This window comes from Chiroxiphia lanceolata, chromosome 8 (assembly GCF_009829145.1).
Source record: "Chiroxiphia lanceolata isolate bChiLan1 chromosome 8, bChiLan1.pri, whole genome shotgun sequence".
NCBI classification, from domain to species: Eukaryota; Metazoa; Chordata; class Aves; order Passeriformes; family Pipridae; genus Chiroxiphia; species Chiroxiphia lanceolata.
The window spans coordinates 36736246-36761271 of NC_045644.1; the positions used below are offsets into that span (position 1 = coordinate 36736246).

General features: G+C 52.6%; 1 protein-coding gene across 2 annotated transcripts in view; it reads left to right on the plus strand.

The window, feature by feature from the left end:
* The window catches only part of PAPSS2 (3'-phosphoadenosine 5'-phosphosulfate synthase 2), a 28481-nt gene extending 4568 nt beyond the window's left edge, over nucleotides 1–23913 (plus strand). The window contains exons 2-13 of one of the 2 annotated variants that reach the window (XM_032694363.1): nucleotides 10892–10997; nucleotides 12589–12824; nucleotides 13583–13721; nucleotides 13974–14092; nucleotides 14217–14330; nucleotides 14818–14929; nucleotides 16696–16716; nucleotides 17956–18161; nucleotides 18980–19115; nucleotides 19953–20221; nucleotides 20918–21147; nucleotides 21523–23913. In XM_032694363.1, coding sequence (XP_032550254.1) covers nucleotides 10892–10997; nucleotides 12589–12824; nucleotides 13583–13721; nucleotides 13974–14092; nucleotides 14217–14330; nucleotides 14818–14929; nucleotides 16696–16716; nucleotides 17956–18161; nucleotides 18980–19115; nucleotides 19953–20221; nucleotides 20918–21147; nucleotides 21523–21664 — 1830 coding nt within the window. In that variant the 3' untranslated portion in view covers nucleotides 21665–23913. The remainder of the gene's footprint in view (nucleotides 1–10891; nucleotides 10998–12588; nucleotides 12825–13582; nucleotides 13722–13973; nucleotides 14093–14216; nucleotides 14331–14817; nucleotides 14930–16695; nucleotides 16717–17955; nucleotides 18162–18979; nucleotides 19116–19952; nucleotides 20222–20917; nucleotides 21148–21522) is intronic. The other variant, XM_032694364.1, reaches the window with a different exon arrangement.
* The last annotated feature ends 1113 nt before the right edge of the window (nucleotides 23914–25026 follow it).

A 25026-nucleotide genomic window follows, 5' to 3' on the forward strand; every position in this document is an offset into this window, starting at 1 on the left:
ATGTTGATCCTGGAGGGTGTCTCGAAATAGAAATGAAAAGACCTTGCCTATCTGAAACCAGGTGTTTTAGATAAACTTCCAGCTGTATGTGCCCCCAGAAGATAAGTGGCATGCATGTAGGGCCTGTGTTAATGCTGGTCCTGCTATGCCCTGCCTCGGACTTGTACTTTGGTCACGCTGCTCCTACACTTTGATATCTTAAAAAGTCCATTAAGAGGGAGGCTGTGCAGTTCAGGTGTGCATTTATGAATTTTCTGTTATCGTGAGCAGGGTGACTAATGGTTATCTCTGATTGAGCTCTGAATCACAGCTGGGGGAAGTGAGAAGTAGTTCCTTAATGGTTTCACAGCTTAATAATTTCCAAGGGAAAATTTACCCCGAGTGTATCATTAACAGAAGGAGGGATGCGAAAGGCCCGGTTCAGGTGTTCTGTGCTGGGCCTGCGTCACGAAATGGGGTGTGGGAAGTTGGGATTTGCCTGTGGGGCCGGTAGTTCCTTGCCAGCCCTGCCTCCCATCCCTCACAGAGCGGTCCTTGCTCCTTTACTTGCAGCTTGGCTCAGTTCCAGTGATATGTGTCAAAAGCTTTGTTTGCTGACTCGGTGCCAACATGAGCTTGAGAAGGGAGTTGGTTTGCGTAGATTTGATTTGATATTTTTGGGTGTTTTTTTTTTTTTAGATGCAGCACTTGGTGGTTTGTTGGGATGAGCTTTTTTTGTGCACTGTTGGAAAACAACCGCCCGTACCTACATTTCCAAGACTTTCTGACCTCGAGGTCTTCGTGGCCTCTCTGGCAGAACAAAATGTTTTCTTCGATATCAAACCCTTTTTTAGCTTCCCATTGTGGTGCAAAAAAGTGTGTCAGGCAGGAGGTCATTTTTCAGGCCTGCCCAGCCCTTCTGATGGGAAGATCATTAGGCTGTGCTGCCAGAGAGTGTGGGAAGAGGGGAAAAAACCCTTGTTGTAGAGGAGGGTTTTATAGAGGGCCGCTGTGGGGGATCTGAGTTGTGGGTTTGCCTCTGGGAATGATGTGGATGAGTCCCCACAGCCATGGCTGGGGCAGCTCATTGCATCTGCCCTCATCTCTGTAAAGCTGGTCTGAGGCCATGGGATGGATGTGAGGAGTGTTGAGCTCTCGGAGGTGCAGCCTGAAGTCCAGGGGAGCTGCTCAAACGTGTGTCACTTTTATGTCTTAAATGTTGTGTGGGATCTCGAATCTTCATCTGCTGTTGGCTTTACTCTGGGCTACTCTTCCACGGCTGGAAAATTTGGGATGATGCCACCCTTAGAGAGATACTGGGAGTTTTCATGAACTTCTGAAGGACCAATTAACAGTAATCTCCAAGGAAAACATGTAACTGCCCTTCAGCAAGCCTTGGAATAGCGTGGAATGACGAAGATCTGTGCCTACACCTGGTTTAGGGAGGGATGATGGAAATGCCAGCCACGCATTCAGGAAGGGTACAACATTCTTGGTGCTGCCTTAGGCCAGGCTCTGGGTAACCCCCTGTGCACTCATGTGATTAAAAGCCCGTCTTGCAGCTCGTAGGGGTCAGATTGCCAGGGAGATGGGTCAGGAAACCTTCATCCTGATGCCTCCAAACTCGAGTCCTCAACTTGGACGTGTCTCCTGCAGCTCGTTGTGCAGGGTGGCACATTCAGTGTTGTGACAAGGAAAACAAGCCTCTCTTCATCCAGTAGAAATTCCAAGGGGACTGAGGAGGTACTGAGTGACGGGGAGGCTTGTTTGGCTCCATCTGTTGATTCCAGCAGCAACCAAGAGTGGGAGCCAGGCGAGACTCTATGGCTGGGACACCACAGTTCATTGTCCACCCTTCCACTGATTTGTGACCCAAGGTACCAGAGGCCAGGCCTTTCTTCCTGATAGTGTTGGATGAACTTTCCTTCCATGAATTCATCGTAATGATTTCTTCCAGCCAAGTGAACTTTTGCCCTCCCCATTTAACCGTGTCCCCAGCAGTGGTTCTGGCCAAGCTTCCCTGCGCTCCTTCCTCCTGCTGCTTTTGCACTTTGCAAACCTTAACAGAGTTGCCGAGGTGGAGAGAGATCTCCTGTTGCCTGCTAGTGGCCATCCAGCATTGCAGAGTCAAGCACACGGGGTTCCAGATGCCAGGTTCAAGCCTGAGCATCCAGCCTGAGGCAGGGAGAGGCACTGTGAGACCCACTCTGGGCTTGAGTCCAGCTTTTTCCTTTCATCAGGCTGCTGAGATGTCCTGTAGAGGAGAAGTGATGCAGGAGGATTAGTTCTTTTACAGAATCATGGAATCATTTAGGTTGGAAAAGACCTCTGAGATCAAATCCACCCCGTGCCCGATGCCCACCTTGTCCCCCAGCCCAGAGCACTGAGTGCCACGGCCAGGCCTTCCTGGGACACCTCCAGGGATGGGAACTCCAAACCTCCCTGGGCAGCCCCTGCCAATGTCTAATCAAGTCTTCTGTGAAGAAATTCCTTCTGATGCCCAACCTGACCCTCCCCTGGTACAGCTTAAGGCCTCTTCCTCTCATCCTGTTGGTGGTTGCCCGGGAGAAGAGACCAATTCCCCCCTGGCTCCCCAGGGAGTTGCAGAGCCAGAAGGTCCCCCCTGAGCCTTCTTTTCTCCAGGCTGAGCCCCCCCAGCTCCCTCAGCTGCTCCTGCTGCTCCAACCCCTTCCCCAGCTTCGTTGCCTTTCTCTGGATTCGGAAATACATGCATTTTAAAACCTGATGAAGCTGCTTGAAATCTTGATCCTCTGTAGCTCCCACTGCTTATGAACCACTAGAGCCTCTCTAAAGGTGCAGGATTTCTCTCCTGAGAGGGATATATTGGGCATGTTAAAAATGGATACTTTATCCCCCTATCACTGAGAGCTGAGCTGGGTTCAACCTGTGCTGGCTGAAAGGGTGGAAGGAGATTCTGCTTTCTGACTTAGGCCCTCTGGACTCACGTGGCATTTCTGATCAGCAGAGCTTGTGTTTCTGGTTGTGTCTTACAATTTAGCTCAGCTGATGGTCTCCTGGGACTGCACTGCAAGTTCTCTTTGCATGGTGCTTGGAGGAGGAGTGCTGGCATGTTTTCAGGGACAGGGTGCCTGTCCTGCCACAGTAGGAGGTGGGACACGTACGGCAGCATATTTACCATAGAGAACCACAGCCCAGTAATTAAATTCCTCAATCTCATTTTCAAGTGAAAAGAAATTGATTACCTGTGGATGCAACTCCTACCTGAAAAGCTCTTTGATACCAAAGTTAATGTGTAGTCAAAATCTGTGCCTTTGTTCTCCTTCCCTCTTGTCCGAGGGACTGATCCTCAGTTTCCCACTCCCATAGCTGGTTGTTTTTCTCCAGAAGAAGACAGAGAAGTGTGGCCATGTGTTCTGGTGGGTCCCACTGGCAGGGGAGCAGTGTTTTGGTGTGGCATTTCCTGGGCAGATGCTGTTGCTCCATGCAGGGCAGCTCAGGGCTGTCAGTCGTGGCTCTGCCAGGCACAGCTGGATTTGCCAACAGGCTGCACCATCTCTGCTTTTTAACTCACCATCTACCTTCTGGTCACCTAATTCCCTTTGGTTTAGTTTCCTGGGAGGTTAAATAGATGTGCTTGATCACTTGCTGTGAGTGTTCAATCTCCAAACTGGGCAAGAACATCGTTTATGTTCCTTTTTTTTTTTGCAAGACTTTGGCATTGAGGGTGGTCCCGCAGCCTTGGCACCATCCAGAGTAGCCTTGTGACAGACCCCTGGCATCAAAGCAAGGCAGTTCTCCCTCTGCAATGTCAAACCCATTGTTTGCAAAACGAGCAGGGTTCATTTGGGAGAGATCATTCAGCAGAACCGCTCTGAATATTAAAAATTGGGCAGCCATGGAGGGATTTCGTGTTTATATTGTTATTTTTGTCAGCAGCCGACGAGACGGCTTTGTTTGTCAAATATTTGTTGCCCCTGCAGCTGTCCCTTGGGATTCCAGGAATGAAGATGGGGAAGATTGTTTTTATAACAGCTGGCCTGGCCTTACAAATTCATCCCGAAAATGCAGGAGCACAGGATGACTCACTGGTTTTTCTGTGAGGAAATTAGAGTAGTGACATCATCTAATTCCGAGATAAGGGAACGCCTGAGCTGGGAGCCTTCAAAGAGGCAGATTTTAGTGCCCAGCCTGCTGATTTGGACTCACACAGAGTAGAAATCACTGCCTCATGTGCCAAGTGAGCCTGGAACGTGAGCCTGATTTTGTCGATTATTTTTTTTTTTTTAAATTTATTTTTTTCTTTTCGTGCCAAGGCTGTAGAGAACTCGATTGTGGCGATCCAAGCCGTGCAAATTTATGCCAAGAAAAAAATATTTGAGCAGCCATCAAAAAAACAAGGTCTTGCCAAGAGCTCAGAAATTCTTGTGGCTTAAGGAAGGAAAAAAGAAAACAAACCAAAAAAAAAAAAAAAAAAACACACTTTAGCTGTGACAGCAGCTTGAAAATCCCATGTGGTAGCAGCGTTTGGCATCTCCAACCGTCTGCTTCTGAGCTGAAAGGCTGCTTGTTTCGGGGAACTGGGATGTCCCTGCTGCTCTCCTGAAGGTCTCCTGTGTTACACTCCTGGCAGTGCCCGGGGTTGAGGTGATGCCAGAAGGAACGGGCGTCAGAGGTGGAGGGTGCCAAGGAGCAAGTGAGGTCTGCTGGGGTTTATTCCCAGTGCTGGATGAAGAAAGGAAGGCCAGTCCTGCCTCCAGCCTGGCCAGGGGAGTGCTGGCAACCCCTCAGCCTCAGCGGGGTGTTTGGTGACATGTCCCTGTGTGCTCAGCTCAGGCTGGAAGGAAAACACAACGTTGTTCCTGCTCGAGTCCAGGCGGTGGGAGAGGAGACATCCTGAGTGCAGGGAAGAGGGAGAACCACCAGCATGGGAAGCAGGAGGTGGATGGCACAGTGGGAACACCAACATGAGAAACAGGAAGGTGGATGGCACGGTGGGAACACCGGCTTGGGAAGCAGGAAGGTGGATGGCACGGTGGGAACACCGGCTTGGGAAGCAGGAAGGTGGATGGCACAGTGGGAACACCGGCTTGGGAAGCAGGAAGGTGGATGGCATGGCAGAAAGTCCCACTTCCCCGTCCAGGCTTGCATCCTGAGAGGTTAACCAGGCAAAATTTCCAGAGTAATTCCATCTTGGTGGGGTTTTCCCCTGGGAAAGAATGGGGCTCGTTTTTAAGCGTTTACTGCCTTAGTCCATTAAATGGATATTTGGGAAAATCCATAGGTTTAGGGTTACAAGAGCTAAATCAAGACTTAAGAAACGCTGAGGTTTCTCCATCTTCTGTGAGGTCATAATTAAATCTTTGTTTCCACTGGCAAAACCCCCCCTTTTTGCCTCTCTTCCTCCTTCTGAGTATAATCATTCTGCTCTTCTGCAGCGAATGTCTCTTTTATAGAAGGTTCTTTCCCCATTGTTGCTGATGGATTACAGTATCACCCTTTTGCCAGAGCGCCCAGTGGGATTTGCCCTGCTAGAAGAAATTAATTTTTACCAAAAAAAAAATCGATAAACTTAATTTTTATGCTTCAAATTCAACCGGTAGGACAAAAGGTCTTTTAAACTTGGGGTTTTTTTCAGTTCAGATGGCAGGATTTGGGAGGGGATTTTTAACAGTAAGTTAGATCCATCTCCAGAGGCTTAAGCAAGTGTTTTATTTCAAACTCATGGAGTCACAGAATCTCCTGAGCTGGAAGGGACCCCCAGGGATCCTGGAGTCCAGCTCCTGGTCCCAACAATGCCACCATGTGCCTGTGCAAGTGAAAGCTTGCTTGGATCATTTTATCACTTGAAAAGCCCGTTTTACCATTTGCAAATAGGATCAGCTGAAAGCCTTTTGAAAGCCTCTGTTTTTATTTTGACCTTATTTTTCCCTTCCTGGAGACACGTCCATGCTGCGGGACCGAAATAGGGTGTGTATGAAATGCTTGACTGGAAAGAAATGAATCATATTGCTGGTGCAGTGAGCTAGCCCTATAAATAAAGATGCAGCTGGGGGAGTCCTGACCCTCCCCTGGCTGTTGGGTCAGGGTTTCCCTGGGGCCGTGAGCGCTGCCAGCTTCCAGCTGGATGCTGGGAGGAGGAGTGAGCCGGACGTGTGACTAACGTGCCCTTAATAGCCCTTCTCCGCTGGCTTTGTTCTCGGCTGATCCGTGTTTTCAGGAGGGAGTCCCTCTCCAGAGTGGGATGCTGCTGCAGCCTGCCGTGAGCTGTGGCTCTTGGACAGCTTCCAACGCCCTGCCTGTGCCAGCTGCAGCAGGCAGAGGTGCTCCTGTGGCGGCAGGGGGTGAGTTGAGGGCACGATGGGTGCGTTGGGTTGGACCTCCTTGGCCGTCGCGATGACCAGCTCGGCTCTCTCATGGCAAACCTCCCTCTGCAACATCACAGAGGGGCTGGAGAGCAGCCAGGCAGGAAGGGACCTGGGAGTGTGGATGGACAGGAAGCTGAACAGGAGCCAGAGTGTACCCAGGTGGCCAAGAGGGCCAATGGATCCTGGCCTGGATCAGGAACAGTGTGGCCAACAGGTCCAGGGAAGTGATTCTGCCTCTGTGAGGCCGCCCCTGGAGTGCTGTGTCCAGTTCTGGGCCCCTCAGTTCAGGAAGGACATTGAGGGGCTGGAGCAGGTTCAGAGAAGAGCAGCAAGGCTGGGGAAGGGACTGGAGCACAAGTGCTGTGAGGAGAGGCTGAGGGAGCTGGGGCTGTTCAGCCTGGGAAAGAGGAGGCTCAGGGGAGACCTCTTGACTCTGTGCAACTCCCTGACAGGAGGGTGTAGCCAGGTGGGGGTCGGGCTCTTCTCCCAGGAAGCAACAGTAGGACAAGAGGGCTCGGTCTTCAGCTGTGCCAGGGGAGGTTTAGGTTGGATATCAGGAAGAAATTCTTTCCAGAGAGGGTGCTCAGCCATTGGAATGGGCTGCCCAGGGAGGTGGTGGATTCTCTGTCCCTGGAGGTGTTTAAGGACAGACTGGATGTGGCATCAGTGCCATGGGCTGGGAACCACGGCAGGGTTGGGTCGAGGGTTGGACTTGATGCTCTCAGAGGTCTCTTCCAACCCAATTGATTCTGTGATTCTGTGATTCTGTGATCAGAGAGCTCTGCCTTCTGTGGGTGGCTGAGCAAGGGATGACCTGAGGATGTTGTGTGCACTAAGAGGGTCTGTTGGATGTCCTGCTCAGCTCCTGTCTCTTCTCTTTACCTTCCTCTCGGCTGTGGCACGTGGCACTCGCCCCCAGTTCTCACCCCGGTCCCATTCATGATGCAGGGGCTGGTTAAATAAGTGGGGATGTGGGGGCAGGAGCAGGCACTGCCTAAGGAACAGAGTTTATAAATACTTGGATTTCGAGTGGAAGATGGCTAAACAACCATATAATTTGTTTTGATAACCCTAAACACAAAAGGGCAACAAAGGAGCAGCTGAGGGAGCTGGGGGGGCTCAGCCTGGAGCAAAGGAGGCTCAGGGGGGACCTTCTGGCTCTGCAAGTCCCTGACAGGAGGGGGGAGCCGGGGGGGGTCGGGCTCTGCTGCCAGGGAACAAGGGACAGGAGGAGAGGGAACGGCCTCCAGCTGTGCCAGGGGAGGTTTAGATTGAATATTAGGAAATTTTCTTTTAATGGAAAGTGTTGTAAAGCATTGGAACGGGCTGTTCATGGAGGTGGTGGAGTCACCATCCCTGGAAGTGTTCAAGAAAAAGTGGGCACTTGAGGATGTGCTTTCGTTGATAGTTGGACTTGATAACCTTAAATGTCTTTTCCAACCTTGGCAGTTCTACAGTTCTATGATTGTAAATGTTGTTTGTCTGGTGCATTTTCTGCTATTTGTGCAGCGGTTCTGCTCCCAGCAAACGTCAGCAGTGGTTGGGAGAGGTCCCCCAGCCCTCGTGCTGTTAGCTGTCAGATGTGTTGTCAGGGAGCATCTTCTCCTCTCATCTCCTCAGAACAGTCACACACAACCTTTGTGGGCAAGGACAGCTACTCCCTTCCAGGCCAAATACTTCAGGAAGAGCTGAGGTCACTTTTCTGGACACTGAATTGGAGCAGAGGACACTGATGGTTCCTCATTTCCAAGAAGACTCTCTTGTCTCAGAGCTCCCATCTCTTTATTCAGGGGGAGCACTCAGGAAAAACCTCCTGGCTCTGCCTGCAGCCTGCTTTCACAAAGCAGGGGAGCATCTTGTCCCATCAGGATGGTTGATGAAAAGCTTGTTTGCTTTGGAAACCAGGTGAGGAGACACTTGGCAGGTAGCTTAGTTAAACCTGATCTTAAAGAGCCGAGATCTTGGTGTCTCCCAGTGTGCCAACCTCATGGAAGGGTTCAGTAGGAGGGAAGACCAAAAGCAGAGTTCAGATTTGGTTTCTTGGTCCGCTGCAGCCTCAGTTACAAGGTTTGGAGTGATGTCTTTATTTTTTCCCAATTTCCTGGATGAGCTAAGATGGGGTGGGCTGAGCACTGACATCATCCAGACAGGGACAAACTGCAGTTTTTCAAGGAAAGGGAAGAGTGTGGCAGTGTCCTCTTTAACCATCTGTCTGGCAGAGGCTGCACAGCTCTTCTTTGGAGACCTGCTGGATCATTTATTGCCTTGTTTGGGACTGAATTATAGGTAAGAAGTTCCTCTCCCAAACCTCACTTCCTTGATCTAGACTATTCCAAGACATGCTGACCAGTGTCCCTAAATTGCCCCTGCTGTAGGGCCCAAAATGCAGGTGTAAGTGTTGTGATGATGATTGGATTGATTGTTTAAATATGTTTGATTTATGGCGGCAAGGTTAAAACCCTGAGAATAAAATCAGTAGGACAGCCCTGCATCTGATTAAACCTTGTTCATCCCTTCTCTCTACCTCCCAACCATCTTGCAGGACATGCCCTTCCTAGGTGAAATCTCTCCAGGATTTGCTCTCAGGCCATTGATGCTTATTTTTCCTGCTGCCTTCACTCCCTTCCGTCTTGTTTCAGCTCTGGCTTCCCAAGCCACATCGGGGCTGCTGAATTATGAAGTGGGAAGTCCACGTTTCCCACTGAACAGCCCTTTCCCAGCCAAGGAAAAGCCTCCAGCCCAGCCATCCAGTTGCTCAGGGTTAGGAAGAGTTTCCCAGGACAATTATTAACAGAGCCGGAAAATCTGAGGGTTTGGTACCACCTGGAGCTCCCGGCAGGAAGGAGAGGTCTGACAGTGCTGCTGAACTGCAAAAATGCCCTCAGTGATGCCTCTCCAAGCTCCCAAAAGATGCCAGTGTGCAGAACAGCAGCTCTGAGATGCGCTCACAGCGCAGATTTCTGGCACAGCAACTTGTACTCACAACAGCCTCGTTACGTCAGCCCCAGAGGAATGTGTCAGATCCTGCACCTGCCCGCGGTATCGGGGCTCATCTCCTGCAGGACACAGCCAGCACATCAACTCTTTGCAAAGGCTGGAGTCCCTGCTGATGCAAAAGAGAGATTGGAAGTGTGCAGGTTCGTTTCCCCACGCTGAAATATCAGTCTTGCTCGTTCACATCAGTCGTTTGGTCTCTCTGCTGGAGCCTGAGCCCCAGGGACAGGTGAAAATGAAACTGTGGTGTTGCTGTCTCACCTTTGCAAGCTCAAAAAATGTTCCGACTTTTGACAACCCCTCGCAAAAAAACCCCCCACGAAAAACAGCAGAACAGAACAAACCACAAAAACCAGATCTTGAGCTACTTATCTTTTATTCTCTGAGTCACAGGATGTGCAATGTTCACTCGCTTTTTCAGGGGCAGGTCTAGAGCTGGTTTAAGTTTTTCAGCGAATCCCAGAATGGTTTGGCTTGGAAGGGACCTTAAAGCTCATCCAGTTCCACCCCCTGCCATGGGTAGGGACACTTTCCAGGTTGCTCAGAGCTCCATCCAGCCTGGCCTTGGACACTTCCAGGGATCCAGGGGCAGCCACAGCTTTTCTGGACAACCTGTGCCAGGGCCTCCCCACCCTCACAGGGAAGAATTCCTTCCCAGTATCCCATCTAACCCTGCTCTCTCGCAGTGGGAAACCATTCCCCCTTGTCCTGGCACTCCAGTTCCTGATGAACAGCCCCTCTCTGGCCTCCCCTGTAGGTCCCTTCAGACCCTGGAAGGTGCTGTGAGGTCTCCACACAACCTTCTCTTCTCCAATATACATCTTTCTCCAGGATATATTTATATCCTTGTTCCTTCCTGCTATTTTCCTTTTGATACCTCAGTTGGAAAGATGATCCTTGCAATGAATAAGGTCTTGCAGATACTTTATGTGCACAATTCCTTGTTGAGCTGCCGTTGCTGGAGCTGCAGGGCACAGACAGGCTGTTCTATCCACATCCAGGGGAGAGGCTGGGGTGGGCAACGTTAGAAAGCACCAAAATTCAGGCCTGTGGCTCAGCATTGTGCCAGTCCCTTGTTTGCTCTGGGAAGTGCCCACAAACCCCTCAGGTGTTGTTCCCCTGCCTCCCATGGCCGTGTGTTCCCGGCGTTGCTCAGCTCGGCGCTGCCGTGTCACCATCTCCTGCCCCAGTTATTAACAGCCAACTTCTGCCAAACACAGCAGGTGAACGAGCACCTGAAGTTGCCCTTCTTTTGTAAGCACAATTAAAATCATAGGCGAGTCTGTCTGTGTTGTAAAATGTGGAAAAGGCAGGGGGGTGTCTCTGTGCCTGGGCTCCGTGTCCTCCCTCCCCTCCCTGGCAGCACCGAGGCATTGCCACCAGGAGCACTCTGGGCACAGGCAGAGAGCCTTCAACAGATCACTCTGTGCTGCTGGGACACAAATCCAACTTACACCAAAGTTTGCTGCGTGGCTCGTTAATGAATTTGCATTTCTCTCCCATCTATCAGTCCCAGCAGAGATTTTCTTTGTTGCTCTCGGTACGAAAATGCTTTTCTTTGTTTTCCTCAGGGATCGACCAACGTGGTTTACCAAGCCCACCATGTGAGCAGGAGTAAGAGAGGACAAGTTGTGGGTACCAGAGGAGGATTTCGAGGCTGCACCGTTTGGCTGACAGGTATTTTCAGCTGGGTGTGAGAGCGTGGCGTCCCCTGTGAAACTCCCTGCGTGAGCAGGGCTCGGAGGTGGGGACCCGGGATCCGCAGGAAACGTCAGCATTCCTTGGGAGCTGGGAATTGCAAAACATTCACACGTGGGAAACGCAGACACGCGGTGCTGGCGCAGCAAGATGTTCTCCCTGGCAGCTGCTGCCCAGAACTGGTGTTTTGATGAACTTCCCAGCTGTTATCAGGCTCCTTTGAACACGTCAGAGGCCCTAAGGGGAGCACTTGTTGTTCCCAAGTGTGTAGCTGAGGAAGCCTTGGCTCAAACCCAGCCAGTCACTTGGCAGTGAAACGTGCCCAAGGCTGTCCAAAATGAGGATGTTTTCATTCAGGGGCGGTGGGAAGTTTATTGGGACATGCAGGTTTGCTGTGTTTAAGGCAGCACAAGGCAGTCACCTTGTCTGGAGAGTAAATACTCCCAGCCAGTCGCACTGGATGTAATTCCTTGCTTGTGTTTTGTTGCCCTTCTCCTCTGCTTTGAAATATAAGCTCATTGTTTGGGGATTAGGGGCTGCTGGAAGTGACAATTGCATTTCTCATTTCTAATATTTAGACAACTCTGTCTTTTGCCACTTGTCCAGTTGTTCCTTTGTTTATTAAATATTGGCATTTTAGTTGATGGGAGGACGTTGAAGGACGTGCTTGGGAGGGTTTGTAAAGCCATTCTGATTTGCCTTCCTGTCAGTTTAGGTGGTAGATGTTGGATTACAACACATTTCTGTTTTGTTCTCCTCTTCAACTTCAGTTCAATTTCAAAAAACCTGGCAAGGCAATTTCCTCCTTCGAGTATCACACAAAAAATCTTGTGTCTGAAAGGTTTGAACTTCTCTGACTTGTGATTATTCTTTGAAATATGCACCTGGAGAAGGAGTGTCTGTGGATGCAGAGGGGCCATTGGTGCTGGGGCCTGTCCCACCCCACTCAGTTGCCGCAAGAGCCTTTCCTTGGGTTCAGTCTGGAAGAGCAGTTGGCTCTCAGTGGGAACAGAAGGAGGAAGAGGAGGCAACAGCACCCTTCCAAGCTTCCCCTACTTCCTGGTACCTATTTGTCCCACCACAGCCCAGCAAGAGGTGCTTTTGCAGCACTGCTGGGATGTAGCAGCTTTCCTCACGGCAAGACAAGGGGGCTCGGTCTTAAGCTGTGCCAGGGGAGGTTTAGGTTGGATATCAGGAAGAAATTCTTTACAGAGGGGGTAATCAGCCATTGGAATGGGCTGCCCAGGGAGGGGGTGGATTCTCCGTCCCTGGAGGTGTTTAAGGACAGACTGGATGTGGCATCAGTGCCATGGGCTGGGAACCACGGCAGGGTTGGATCAAGGGTTGGACTTGATGATCTCGAAGGTCTCTTCCAACCCAGCTGATTCTGTGATTAATAAGAAGGGTTGACCCAGATGTGCTAAAAAGACGAATCCAACTTCCCTTCCTCACTCCTTCCTGAAGCAACTTCAGACAGAAGGAGTCTCACTGCCGGTGTCCCAGGAGGTCTCGCGTTACACCCTCACTCTTTCGCCCTCACACCTGACCCTCGCTGCTCTGTCTCCAACAGGCCTTTCTGGAGCCGGCAAGACAACCATTGGCTTTGCCCTGGAAGAGTACTTGGTCTCCCATGGCATCCCTTGCTATTCCCTGGACGGCGACAACGTCCGGCACGGCTTGAACAAGAACCTGGGTTTCTCGGCGTCGGACCGCGAGGAGAACATCCGGCGCATCGCCGAGGTCGCCCGGCTCTTCGCCGACGCGGGGCTCGTCTGCATCACCAGCTTCATCTCTCCTTTCACCAAGGTACCTCCCCGCAGCACGGCCTGCCCTGCCCTGACCTCCGCCCCGGGATCGTTCCTGGGGAAGGGAGGTTTTTCCCAAACAATGCTTCTGCCCAGTTCTGCTCTCTTCCCTCATCAAACAGCTGTGCACCATCAGTACCGGTTTTAGGAGACCTCCTTGGATGTTTGACGTGACCTCTTTGAATGTACTCTGTGGTACAAATTGATGACAAGCTAAGAGGGGTTTAAAATCTCCCTGCAGAAGGCAGAAAAGAGGCACAGAAGCCATAGCCTATCCTAGAGCTATCTCTGCTCATCTGGAAGATGATGTGATTGTGGGGTTTTTTTGCTTCCTGAGAGGACTGAGTAGCTGCTGTTATCAAGCTGCTGCAAGCAGTTCCTTTTTTCATAGAATCACAGAATCATAAGAGGTTGGAAAAGACCTCTAAGATCATGAAGTCCAGCTGTTTTTTGGCACAGGGCAGATAATTATTCACAATCTGAAGTTCTGCTGTCCTGATTCACTAAAAGATCTTGAGGTTTTGGATGGAAAAAGCTGAAAACAGAACGAGCTTGTAGATTTGTACCATTTTTTTTTTCAACTATCTTTAAAGAAAAGGAGGGAAGGGAGATGAAAAACCCTTATTAGAATTAGTGTAAATTTAATAAATCTGTAGCAGAGACACATTTGCCTGTGTCAAATTCCAGGACACATCATGTAGCAGGAAGGTGCTTGCTGCAGTTTGGACACACAGGATTTTCCCATCTGTCTTCTAACAGGATCGTCAAAATGCACGGAAAATTCACGAGGCAGCTGGGCTTCCTTTCTTTGAAATCTTTGTGGATGCTCCTTTAAATATCTGTGAAAGCAGAGATGTGAAGGGCCTGTACAAAAAGGCAAGAGCTGGAGAGATCAAAGGTATGGAGGAGCGAGGTGTTATTTTACCTTTACTTTCCAAAGCATTGGACACCTCGTTGCACGTGGAGGTGGGTTTCTAAAGGCTCTTTGTGGAGCACAAGAGGATCCTGTTTCCCTAATCATGCTGTCACAAGTGTCACTTGTCATACCCAGCATGGTTGAATGCCTGCTGGTTGTTTGTACAGCGTTGTTGGCTCTGGGGCGCCGAGTATTATATTAAATAAATTGAATTTGGGGTTTAATTGTCCGCAGGATTCACAGGGATTGACTCGGAGTACGAGAAACCTGAAGCTCCTGAACTAGTGTTGAAAACGAACGTTGCATCAGTGTCTGAATGTATCCAGCAGGTTGTGGAGCTCCTCCAAGCACAGGTAGGTCATTTTTATGCCACTGTCACCAGCAGATTTGGAATCCTGCTTTGGGACAAGGGCTTTTTGATGTGCACATAAAAACCAGTGTGTTTCTTACAAGTGCTGTCTCTTCTCTGCCTTTCAGAATATCGTTCCCTGGGGCTCAATTAAGGACGTTCTTGAGCTGTTTGTGCCTGAAAATAAGCTCAGCAGTGTCCGAGCTGAGGCAGAGAAGCTGCCATCCGTGGAGATCACTAAGGTACTGTCATGGGTCCTTTAGCTGTTCCACGGGTAGAAGCTTCCAGGGGAGTGTTGCCAGAGGGACCTGTGTTCCTGTGATGGCCATGTCCCTTTCTGGCTGTGGGTTGTGGTGAGCTGAGGTGTGATCCTGACCCTCAGCTGTTTTCTGCTGTGTCTCCGCCCTGTGCTGGTGGAAGTCAGGGCTGTCAGTCCCCTTTGCTGTGTTAATACAGCCCCACAAGTTCACACTGACAGGCTGGATATTAGGAAGAAATTCTTCCTTGTGAGGGTGGGGAGGCCCTGGCACAGGTTGCCCAGAGAAGCTGTGGCTGCCCCTGGATCCCTGGAAGTGTCCAAGGCCAGGTTGGAGCAACCTGGGCTAGTGGGAGGTGTCCCTGCCCATGGCAGGGGGTGGAACTGGATGAGCTTTAAGGTCCCTTCCATCCCAACCCATTCTGTGACCCTGCAGGAGTGTGACAGGAGTGCCCTGTGGGTTTGTTTTGCAGCTGGATCTGCAGTGGGTGCAGGTGCTGAGCGAAGGCTGGGCCACTCCGCTGAAGGGCTTCATGCGTGAGGCAGAGTACCTGCAAGTGCTCCACTTTGGCACCCTGCTCAACGGTATGGATCCCCACTCCCTGCAGCAATGCTGGCCTGGGAGCCACTGTGGGATGGCATTCTCACCCCACAGAGCACCTTCATGCTCGGCTCTGCCCTCCTGCTTTCCTCTCCTGTGTTAAATGCAGGGGCTCCTGAAGGTGGCCGAGGTCACGGCCCTGGCTCACAGCTCTGACACCCTTCAGGCATTTCAGGAACACTTGTGTAGCTCTTTCCATGCTTGGTTATACCAGGGTAAATAGAGATGCAACCCCAAGGCCAGGCTGAGCTTGGAAGTGGGAGGAGAAGGCACCTGTTCCTTGGAAACAGGAGCAGAGCCTGATTTTTCTCCCCCCCCGCCCCCCCCCCCTTTCCTGCTTATCCAATACAGTAACTTGAGATAAATCACATTTCTCTATCCATTAGCAGCATGTGCTCCATCCCTGGAAAAGGCAAGGAGTGCTCAGGTTGTGATCATCCACAGCTGAGAGAGGGGCATGGATGTTCCCATTTGGTGTCTCAACTGTAGATGCTGTCACTGTGACCTCACTTAGGGGTTTGTAGACCTGGTAGTGACCTCTGCCCTCAGGGATCTGGGATCTTGGTGAGCCTTTGAGCCTGGCCTTCCCTCTAGAAGATCCCATGGTCAGCTGGAGCAGTGACTCCCTGCTGTTTTTAGGATTTGGGCACCGTGCAGCAGAGGCAAAGCCCAGGGCTGCTCCCTTTGGACTGGAGGAGTATCTGGGTGGGGGCTTCTGCTCTCAGACACGTCGTAGCCTTTCACCTCCTTCCCAGGGTGCAGACAGTGTTCAGCAGCACATGTCCTTGTTATCAGAGCCTGCTCTGTGGTCTTTGAGCTGCCTGCTGTGCCTGACAGGGTCACAGAGGTGCCCCTTGATGACCACGTTGCTTCAGAGCTCCGTACTTTGCGCCGGAGGCTCGTCTCGGAGAGCGTCTGGTTTTGGGGTGCCCCCCCACCCCTGCAGGCATCACTGAGCTCTGTGGGCATGTGTTCAGGATTTGTGGAGCTCTGTGGGGTCAGGGACAAAGCCAGGACAGCAGCTTTGCAGGGGGATGAACTCTTTAGAGCGAGGTCTTTGCAGCAGAGAGCATCAATGTCAGTCCCTGCTCCACCTCGTCTCCATGGAGGTCTCCAAGCTCAACATCTGCATGGTCAGGCCCTCAGGGTGACATCTGGGCAGGAAGGAGAACATCCCAGGCACTCCTGGATGAGCCTTAGGAAATGGTGGAAGGTTCCACCTCATGGTGCTGAGAACTGCACTGCTTAAGAGGGGTTTGAGGCTGGTCCTTCCCGAGTCAGTCCAGCCCTTGTGCCCCGGGGTGTGAGGGATGTTTTCAGCAGCTCCAGTGACTGTTTTGGGGGACTTGTTCAAGTTAATGTCCGCTTGCTCAGCCTTGGAGCAGTCAATCCCACCGTGACATCCCAGCAGCTGGATGCATGGTGAGCTCTGTGCAGGGCCGTGGTGGCCACCAGGGAGGGGTGGCTCTGCAGGAGGGCTGTGGGGTCTCCAGTGCTCTGCCCTCTGCTCTGTCAGGAGGGGGTGGCAGTGAGAGCAGAGGTGTTGTGCCTCACTCCTGGCCACTGTGACCCGTGTTGGATGGGGGAGCACCAGAGAGGTTGGGGTGGCACCGTGGAGGACCACGGCCACACTGTCAGGCCCGTGCTCAGGAGGTGCTTGGCTGAGGTTTGAAATGCTTTGGTTCTTGCAGTGGTTTCCATAACGTGCCTGTGAGTGTTAATTATCTTAATTGTGTTTGTGTTCTCGCAGGAAGGAGTCGCTTGGTAGCTGGTATGTATGTAACTGTCCTTAGGCTGAACACAAATTACTGCAATTGGGATTTTTTTGCTGTAATTTTTTGAGATTTATTAAAAAAAGAAAAAAAAAAAGGAAATTATTAACCGTGGCCTGACACATCCCATGTCATCCAGACCACAAACATCCCAGCTGTGCAGTTCTGTGATTACCATCACTGGGGTGATCTTTTGTTAAATCTCCGTCTTGCATTGGGAAATAGAGCCTGAATATCCTCCCTTGCAGCATCATTGGTTGGTTTCATAATCCAGCTTTTTGTTTTTCCCGTGCTGACTTCATTGACTGATCAGTGTTAATGTGATTTGAATGTATGAAGTTGATATTGATTGGATCCCATGTGACTGTAATTCTGATTATTCATGAAAATTGCTGCCTGGCAGACGAATGATACCCGGTTGTGAATTAAAAAGTAAATGCAAATATTTTAATAAGGATTAAAAAATCTACAACCTAGTCAAAATGCTCAAATTAAGACTCTCAGGGGCCCAAACTGATTTCAGTCGGATCAGAACGAAGTGAATCAGTGATTTGTTTGTGACTGTAAACTCGTGGGAGGGACTGATTCTTCTGTATTAACACTGGAATTATCCAAGGAGAAGTGGGAGGGCTTTAGTGGAGGACTGGAAAAGTGGGGGAGCGGGGATAAAACCAACATGATTTCAAGGTGTTTAGGGACAGCACCGCAATTAGGAAGTGCATGTGCAAATACAGACTTGCTGTACAGACACGGATTAAACATGGACAGTGCAGAGATGTCAGGGAGGGGGAGCAGCAGTATCGAGATATCCTGAAAAAAACCCCAAAGAAACCAAGTGTGGTGGTGTTCTCCCTGCTGGAAGAGGCAGCTCAGGAGGTGTGCAGGGAATGGGATGCTCCAGGGAACGCCATCTCCACGGAGGTGGTTCTCCCAGAGGAGAGGCAGGAGTTACATCCAGGGCTGCGTTTTCCAAGCACGTTTACATTCGTCACCTTTACGACTAACGGAGAAGAACCAGGGGAAGAGCAGGAGTGCAGGAAGTAATGAGATGCTCCAGGTGTCTCGGAGACATCAGTGTCCCTGGGATAAGGAGCTTTTGTATCCCACTGACGTCACAACTTACGGGCAGTGCCGAAGAGAAACCGGCACCACGACTTAACTTCCCTGGAAACCTCCTTTTCCTGTGTCCCCGAGCCTCGGGGCTGGAGGGTGGTAAAGCTGTGCCCCTCTCTTGGCAGATGGTGTGGTGAACCTGAGCATCCCCATCGTGCTGCCGGTGTCGGAGGAGGACAAGCAGCGGCTGGAGGGCTGCGAGGCGCTGGCGCTCAGCTTCCAGGGCCGCAGGGTGGCCGTGCTCAGGAGCCCCGAGTTCTTCCAGCACAGGAAGGAGGAGCGCTGTGCCCGTGTCTGGGGCACCACCTGCCCCAGGCACCCCCACATCCAGGTGAGGGTTGTCCCCCCGCTGCCCTGGGAAGCCTGGCTGGGGGGGCAAACGCAGGCAGGGGCTGGGGAACCGAACCTTTCCCGGGGTTTGAGGGCCACGGGTTTCCTGTTTGCCCAGCTCCTTGCTGGGAATCATCACATCCCAAGCAGGCAGGACTGAAGAGCTGGACTCAATGGTCCTGGTGGGTCCCTTCCATTTCAGAATATTCTGTGAAATTTCGGGCTAATGAGTTAGTGCTCCTCAATTTGGCTGTTCTGTACAGGCAGCCAACGGGGGTGTCATGTTTTTACGGCTCCTCTCTTCCCACTTGCTCTCTGGCAGTACAAGGAACTTCATCCCTCAGAAAGGGAGAGCTCTGGGTGCCACCCAGTGACTTGAGCTGTCAGAACTTGTGACTCTGCTTAGAAAGGCTACAGCTGTGTTAGTCTTTTCCTGCTCCCTTAAAACATCTCTTGTAATGAATCAGCAGCAGGTGTTCACCGTGCAGCAGGCGTATTCCTCCTGCATATTCCCAGGAGAAAAGAGCAAAGAGTGAGGTGGAGGAAGGTCTTATGCCATACCTTGTAGACTCCTGGCTGCCAGAGTGCAGCACCCAGCTGGGTGCAGTGGTGGGGACTGGGTGGCTGATGCCTTGTGCTGCTCGTGACATTCAGTTCCTGTGGTCACTGTAAGGATGTTTTCTGCCTACAACGTGCCAAAGGAGAAGGGAAGATCACCCCACCAGCTGAGTCAAGCCTAACACTTTCCAAAGGAGAGTGGGAGAGGGAGAAGGATGTACTTGCTGCCCCCTCTGCACTGCATGTGTGTGTCATTCACAGATGGTGATGGAGAGTGGAGACTGGCTGGTTGGTGGAGACCTCCTTGTCCTGGAGAAGATCAAGTGGAACGATGGGCTGGACCAGTACCGCCTCACCCCACGGGCTCTGAAGCAGAAGTTCAGGGAGATGAATGCTGGTGAGTGCCCTGGGTTGGCACTGGGGACACGGCTCTCCCTGCCCCAGCTGGCACCAGGAGGTTGGTGTGATCCATGGTGACGTGCTCCCAAGCTCGCAGCACTTGCCAGGCTGCTTCTGGATCCTCCCAAAATGGGACTGTTCAGGTGGGGTTGAGCACAAAAAGGGGGGCAGGGTCTCCGTGGTTTAAGGATGGTGCTTGTGATGGGCTGGACAGTGCTGAGCGTCCTGCTTGTGTCCTCCCTGGCAGGTCAGAGCCTCCCTGTCTGCACTGACGTGGTTGGCCTTGAACACAGGCACAGCTCAGGTGTCTGCTCCCAGGGGGCTATCCCATGGAATCACAGAATGGTTTGGGTTGGAAGAGACCTTAAGGATCATCTCATTGCAATCCCTTGCCATGGGCAGGGTCACCTTCCACTAGACCAGGGTTGCTCCAAGCCCTGTCCCACCTCATCCCAGCAGGCTGGCAGAGGTCGGACACCCACCCTTGCTTTGGGGAGAGTGTTGGTCTTCCTGAAGGTGCCATTGAGCTCGTGGAGCTGGCAGGTCACTTAGGAAGTTGGGGAACTTGCTGGAGGTGTCCAGTGGCACTTACAAACATTATAGGAGGGCTGAACATTATAGGACTGAAACCAGCCCCAAAGGAAAGGGTTGTAATGAGAACAACCTTGGCAGAGCGATGGATCTGTGTGAAACACTCATCTGAGGTATTTAAGGCCTCACTGGTGTGGAGACAGGACACTCTCGTGGCTGTGTGGGAATGCCAGGGGTGTAAGATGAAGCCCAGGCGCCCGAGGGTCGGTGCCAGCCCCTGACCCTCTGCATCCTTCCCTTCCAGACGCCGTGTTCGCGTTCCAGCTGCGCAACCCTGTGCACAACGGGCACGCCCTGCTCATGCAGGACACGCGGCGCCAGCTCCTGGAGAGGGGCTACAAAAACCCTGTGCTCCTCCTGCACCCCCTGGGGGGGTGGACCAAGGATGACGACGTGCCGCTGGAGTGGCGGATGAAGCAGCACGCGGCCGTGCTGGAGGAGCAGGTCCTGGACCCCAAGTCGACCATCGTGGCCATCTTCCCCTCTCCCATGCTCTACGCCGGCCCCACCGAGGTAAGGTAGCCCCTGGCTGCTCCCCAGGGCAAGGTGTGAAGCCTGTCCATGGGGATTCTGCTGCCAGCCTACCCCTGCTGCTCCGGGAAGTCCCAGGAAGGGAGTTGTAGCTGTTGCTTCGCTGTCAGTTCCCTCCACGGTTCCCCTGCCCTTGCTGCCACAGCCGTGTCCCAGCAGAGCTCAGCTCCGTGGGCTCCCATCCCCTCACTGGGGACAAGGGGGAGAAACAAGATTTCACCTTTTCCTATCGGGCAGGGACGTTCATTTGGTTTCCCTCAGTGTTTCCCTTCCATCCCTAAATGGCTGGAACGAAAGGGGTCGGTGCTGGACCTGCCCTGAGGGAGGAGGGGAGGGATGCGTGGGCAGCCTTTGGTGTGTGAACATGCGCTGCCTTTGCATGTTCAAGGTTCCAACTGCGACCTCCATTTGCCACCAGACTGGGACAAACCCCGTTCCCATGCCCAGTGTTTCCATGGAAATACGTGTCCTTAGGAGAACTGTGGTTGCATCGGGTCCAAGCAGTGGAAGACGTGTCTGGGCAGCCTGAGTGCTGCGACAAACCACAGCGCGGCTGCTGACACATCTCCTGCCTTCCTACCTTCCTTCCTGGGTGTGCCTGGCCAGGACCTCTCTTGCAGCCCGGGCTGGGTGGCCCCGTTGCTGCTCAGCCCTCAGCCTTGTGTGCCCCCCGTGCAGGTGCAGTGGCACTGCCGAGCCCGGATGATCGCGGGGGCCAACTTCTACATCGTGGGGCGCGATCCCGCGGGGATGCCGCACCCCGACACCAAGAAGGACCTCTACGAGCCCACGCACGGCGGGAAGGTGCTCAGCATGGCCCCAGGGCTCACCTCGGTGGAGATCATCCCCTTCAGGGTGGCTGCCTACAACAAGCTGAAAAGGGCCATGGATTTTTATGACCCCAAAAGGTAACGCGGCAGCGGCGTCGCGGCTCCTTCGGCCCCCACGGCACGTGGGGTTTGTGGTCACCTCGGGCTCACGGCTTGCCAGGGCAGAGGGAAAACCCTTGGTGTTCTTCTTAAGGAGAGAAGTGGGGGGAGAACCTGGGAAAACCACTTGGAATTCCCCCCCAGGAGCTGTCACCAGGTCAAGGATGGGTCACGTGGAACTAAAGATGCCACAGGGAGGATAAGCAGCAGAGTCTGGGGACTGAGTGGCAGGAGAAACAGCCTCTCCCAGCTGGGGAAGTGTGTCCTGGATGCTCCAGCTCCTCTCGGACGAGGAACCCTCGGGGTCTGACTCGGGCCAGCCGTGCTGATGTCGCCTGTCTCTGTTTTGCACAGGCACGACGACTTCGACTTCATCTCAGGAACACGCATGAGGAAACTCGCTCGGGAAGGGGAGAACCCACCGGACGGCTTCATGGCCCCCAAGGCCTGGAAAGTCCTCACCACCTACTACCAGTCGCTGGAAAAGAAGAACTAACACTCGTCCTCCTCCTCCTCCCCAGAAATACTTGTATTAAGAGTGAGCAATGATTGATTGATTCCCTATGACACAGATCAGTTACTTGGCATTTCCAGTGCTCTGACCGTGGGATTTTCCCACCCGGGTCAGAGTGGTTTTTACTAATCAGAAATACTTTGAGCCTGGTCCTTCTCCCCTTGAAGCTGCTGGGAGCATCCTCGTGGAGCTGGAAGGGAGAAGGGCAGCAGGTCCTTCATTCCCAGCTGAGCCTGGTGGCAGGAAGCCCAGCACAGCCTCCAGATGGGCCACACGGATACTTTGGTGCTGCCGGGGCCACGCACCAGCTCCCAGTGCAGAGGTGGGGCCTCAGCACCAGGATAAATCCTGCCTGTCCCTGCGTGCAGCAGGAATGAAGAAGTGCCTTCCCAGTGCCCCTCTCCCAGCACTGCCTGACAAGGCAGGAGCAGGTGCTGAAGCCAGGAGCAGATGCTGCTGCTGGGGTGGGAAACGGGCACCCAGTGCCCGGATCCAGTCACTGCCCTCCAGGTTGTGCCTTAGACAATTTTTCCTGATAAACAGCGGAGTTTTTTTAATGCCCTTTTTTAAAAGGATTTTTTAAAATCAGCCTTGACCACCACCAGTTCCTTGTGGCCGAGCCAGTTGCTCACTGTCAGTCCTTGCTTCCTTCCTCCCTCTTGACCTCTCTGGTCAAACAAAACCCGGGATGAGCATTCCTGGTGCTCTGAGCTCAGCTCTCTGCGGGGACTGTGCCGTGGTGCTCCCTGTGCTCACAGCCTGGCAGGGGAAAGCTGGCCTGGGAGGCAGCTGAGATCTCTGAGGAAGATCTGGGCAGCAAGAAAAAATTGGGGATGCCATCCACATGCTATGGAGTATCTTCCTGCCTGGCAGGATCGGATCCCCCTTCCCTCTGCCTGCACTCCTCCCATCCGGAAGGCAAATCAAAGGCCAAACAGCCAAGTGGCCACGTGAGGGGGGTCTGAGCAGCTGTCCATGGTAAAACAGGTGAGAGGAGGCTGAAGCTCCTGCCCCCCTCTGTACCTGCAGCCCTGTGTGGGTACAGGTGACCCAATTCCCTCCGTGCCAGCAGGATGGGGACAGTGGCTCCGGGTGGGGCACGGCAGGAAAGCCCTTAGGCCCCTCCAGCCCTTTGGGGAGCTGAGAGCTGGTGCCTGGTGCTGCTGCCAGCTCTGGCTGGTGGAAAGTTACCCCAGACTTTACCTCCTTCCCTGGCCTCAGCCCGAGCTGGACTTTGCCGCTGTGCCTGAGGCTTTTCCGCTGCCTCCCTCGGCCGGGAGCGGGCAGTGATGCAACCCCGGAGCCTCACCCCCTGTGCCACACCACGAGCATCCCCCTGGGAGCCCCACGGCCACCTGCCCCTGCCTCAGGTGCTCCCTGTGGCCAGTGGAGCTTTCCCAGGGAAAGGGCTGATCCCACTCCACTTTCCTGGGCGGGAGGTGCTGGCAGAGCACAGTCATGCACTCGCTTGTTACTCCAACGACCAGAATTTGTGATTTTTGTACCTGTCCTTTTTTAGTAGCTGCCCCAGATCTGGTCAGGATGTGTTCCCAATGAACAGGAACCAGCGTTCCCTTCTTCTTGTGCTTCAGTGTTAATGACAAAGGGATCTGTGCTCAGCAAAACCAACCAGCTTCCCCTTGTCAGGGTCGGGAGCGACACCGCCAGCTCAGAGCTGCTGTGCTGGGGCCACGGCACAGCGTCCAAGCCTTTGGGTATGGCTGGAAAACAGCCTTGCAAAAAGGCTTGTTGGGTGGGTTTGTAAGTCATTTTTTAAAGTATTTGGAGCAAAGAGCCCAAAGCTTGTGTCATACCCCAAGGAAATGCTGCAGCCCCTGTGGTGGGAGCCGACAGCACCTCAGCACCTCATCTGCTCAGGCCCTCCAGCAGGGACCTGGAAGCCAAAAGCAATATTCCCACTTTGGATTTTTAAGGAGTGAAGTAGCACTGTTGCTGCTCATCATAAAACAATCCAACATTAAAAAAGCCTCTGTGGTAAATCCAAGTGGTTACAGCAAACACAGATGTTGTATTACCCTGTTAAACCAGCGGAGTGTCCCGATTACCTCTGACTGGAGTATGTGGGCTGGGGGTTTTATAGTGTATTTATTAAAGACATGAGACTGGAATTTGTACTTCAACTGATGCATCTCATGATTTAATATATTCTGAACTCGACAGTCCGCTACGAAACACTCACTTTTAGTACAAATAAATATTTATACACGTAAGGAGCTCTCACTTGGATTTTTTGGAGGGGGAACTTTGCTTTGCATCTCGGAGCTCAGCGCTGGAGACTCGACACAGTTTGAGGAGTGGCCCTGGAGATGTGGGAGAGGGATCAGGCTCACCCCCACCTCTGAGGAGAGGCAGGAGCAGAGGGTGAGGATTGGAGCCATGGGATTATAGCAGCCACGTTCCTGCAGGACAGACCACGCTGCTTCCCCAGCCTTTCTAGCAGGGTTTGTCCTTTGACGAGGACTCCTGAGGCAGCAACAAGAGCAGACAAGTCTGGAAAGGTTCTTGGAGAAGTGGGAATTGCAGTTCAACTGCAGTAACTGCCCTCAGGGGCAACTGGAAATAACTCCTTGTGCCTCTTCAATCAGCCCCTTATGCCTGCGGTGACACGGGCATGAGGAAAAGGCAAGCTCCAGCCGTGCCAAGAGCCAGGATTTTGGAGAAACAGGCAGATCAGAGCTCAGCCAGAGGCTGCCCCTGGCACCTGCCAACAGCCCAGGGTTTGTTCCTGCTCCCCTGCCCTCAGTGGGACATTAAAACTCCCCTGAGGATACACTTTACACTCAACTCATGCCAATTAAGAGCTGCCTGCGCTGGGTCTTTACCAAATAGTGAGCAGCTTGAGAAAAAGGAGGTGCAGGAGGAGCTTCCCAGCCTGGATTTCTCAGGTGTAACAACCCCAGAGAGGGGCTGGAAGAGTGTCAGAATGTGCATGGAACACATGGATCAGCTGGAGCACCTGGCACAGCCATCATTCCAACCTCCCCAGAAACAGATCCTGATAAGTAGCACAATTGGCAGGTTTGATTCTGAGGTGAGTCATGGAATGGTTTGGGCTGGAAGGGACCTGACAGACCATCCACTCCCACCCCCTGCCATGGGCAGAGACACCTTCCACTACCCCAGGGTGCTCCAGCCTGGCCTTGGACACTTCCAGAGATCCAGGGGCAGCCACAGCTTCTCTGGGCAACCTGTGCCAGGGCCTCCCCACCCTCACAGGGAACGATTCCTTCCCAATATCCCATCTATCCCTGCCCTCTGGCAGTGGGAAGCCATTCCCCCTTGTCCTGGCACTCCAGGCTGTTGGAGATAGTGTCTCTCCCTCT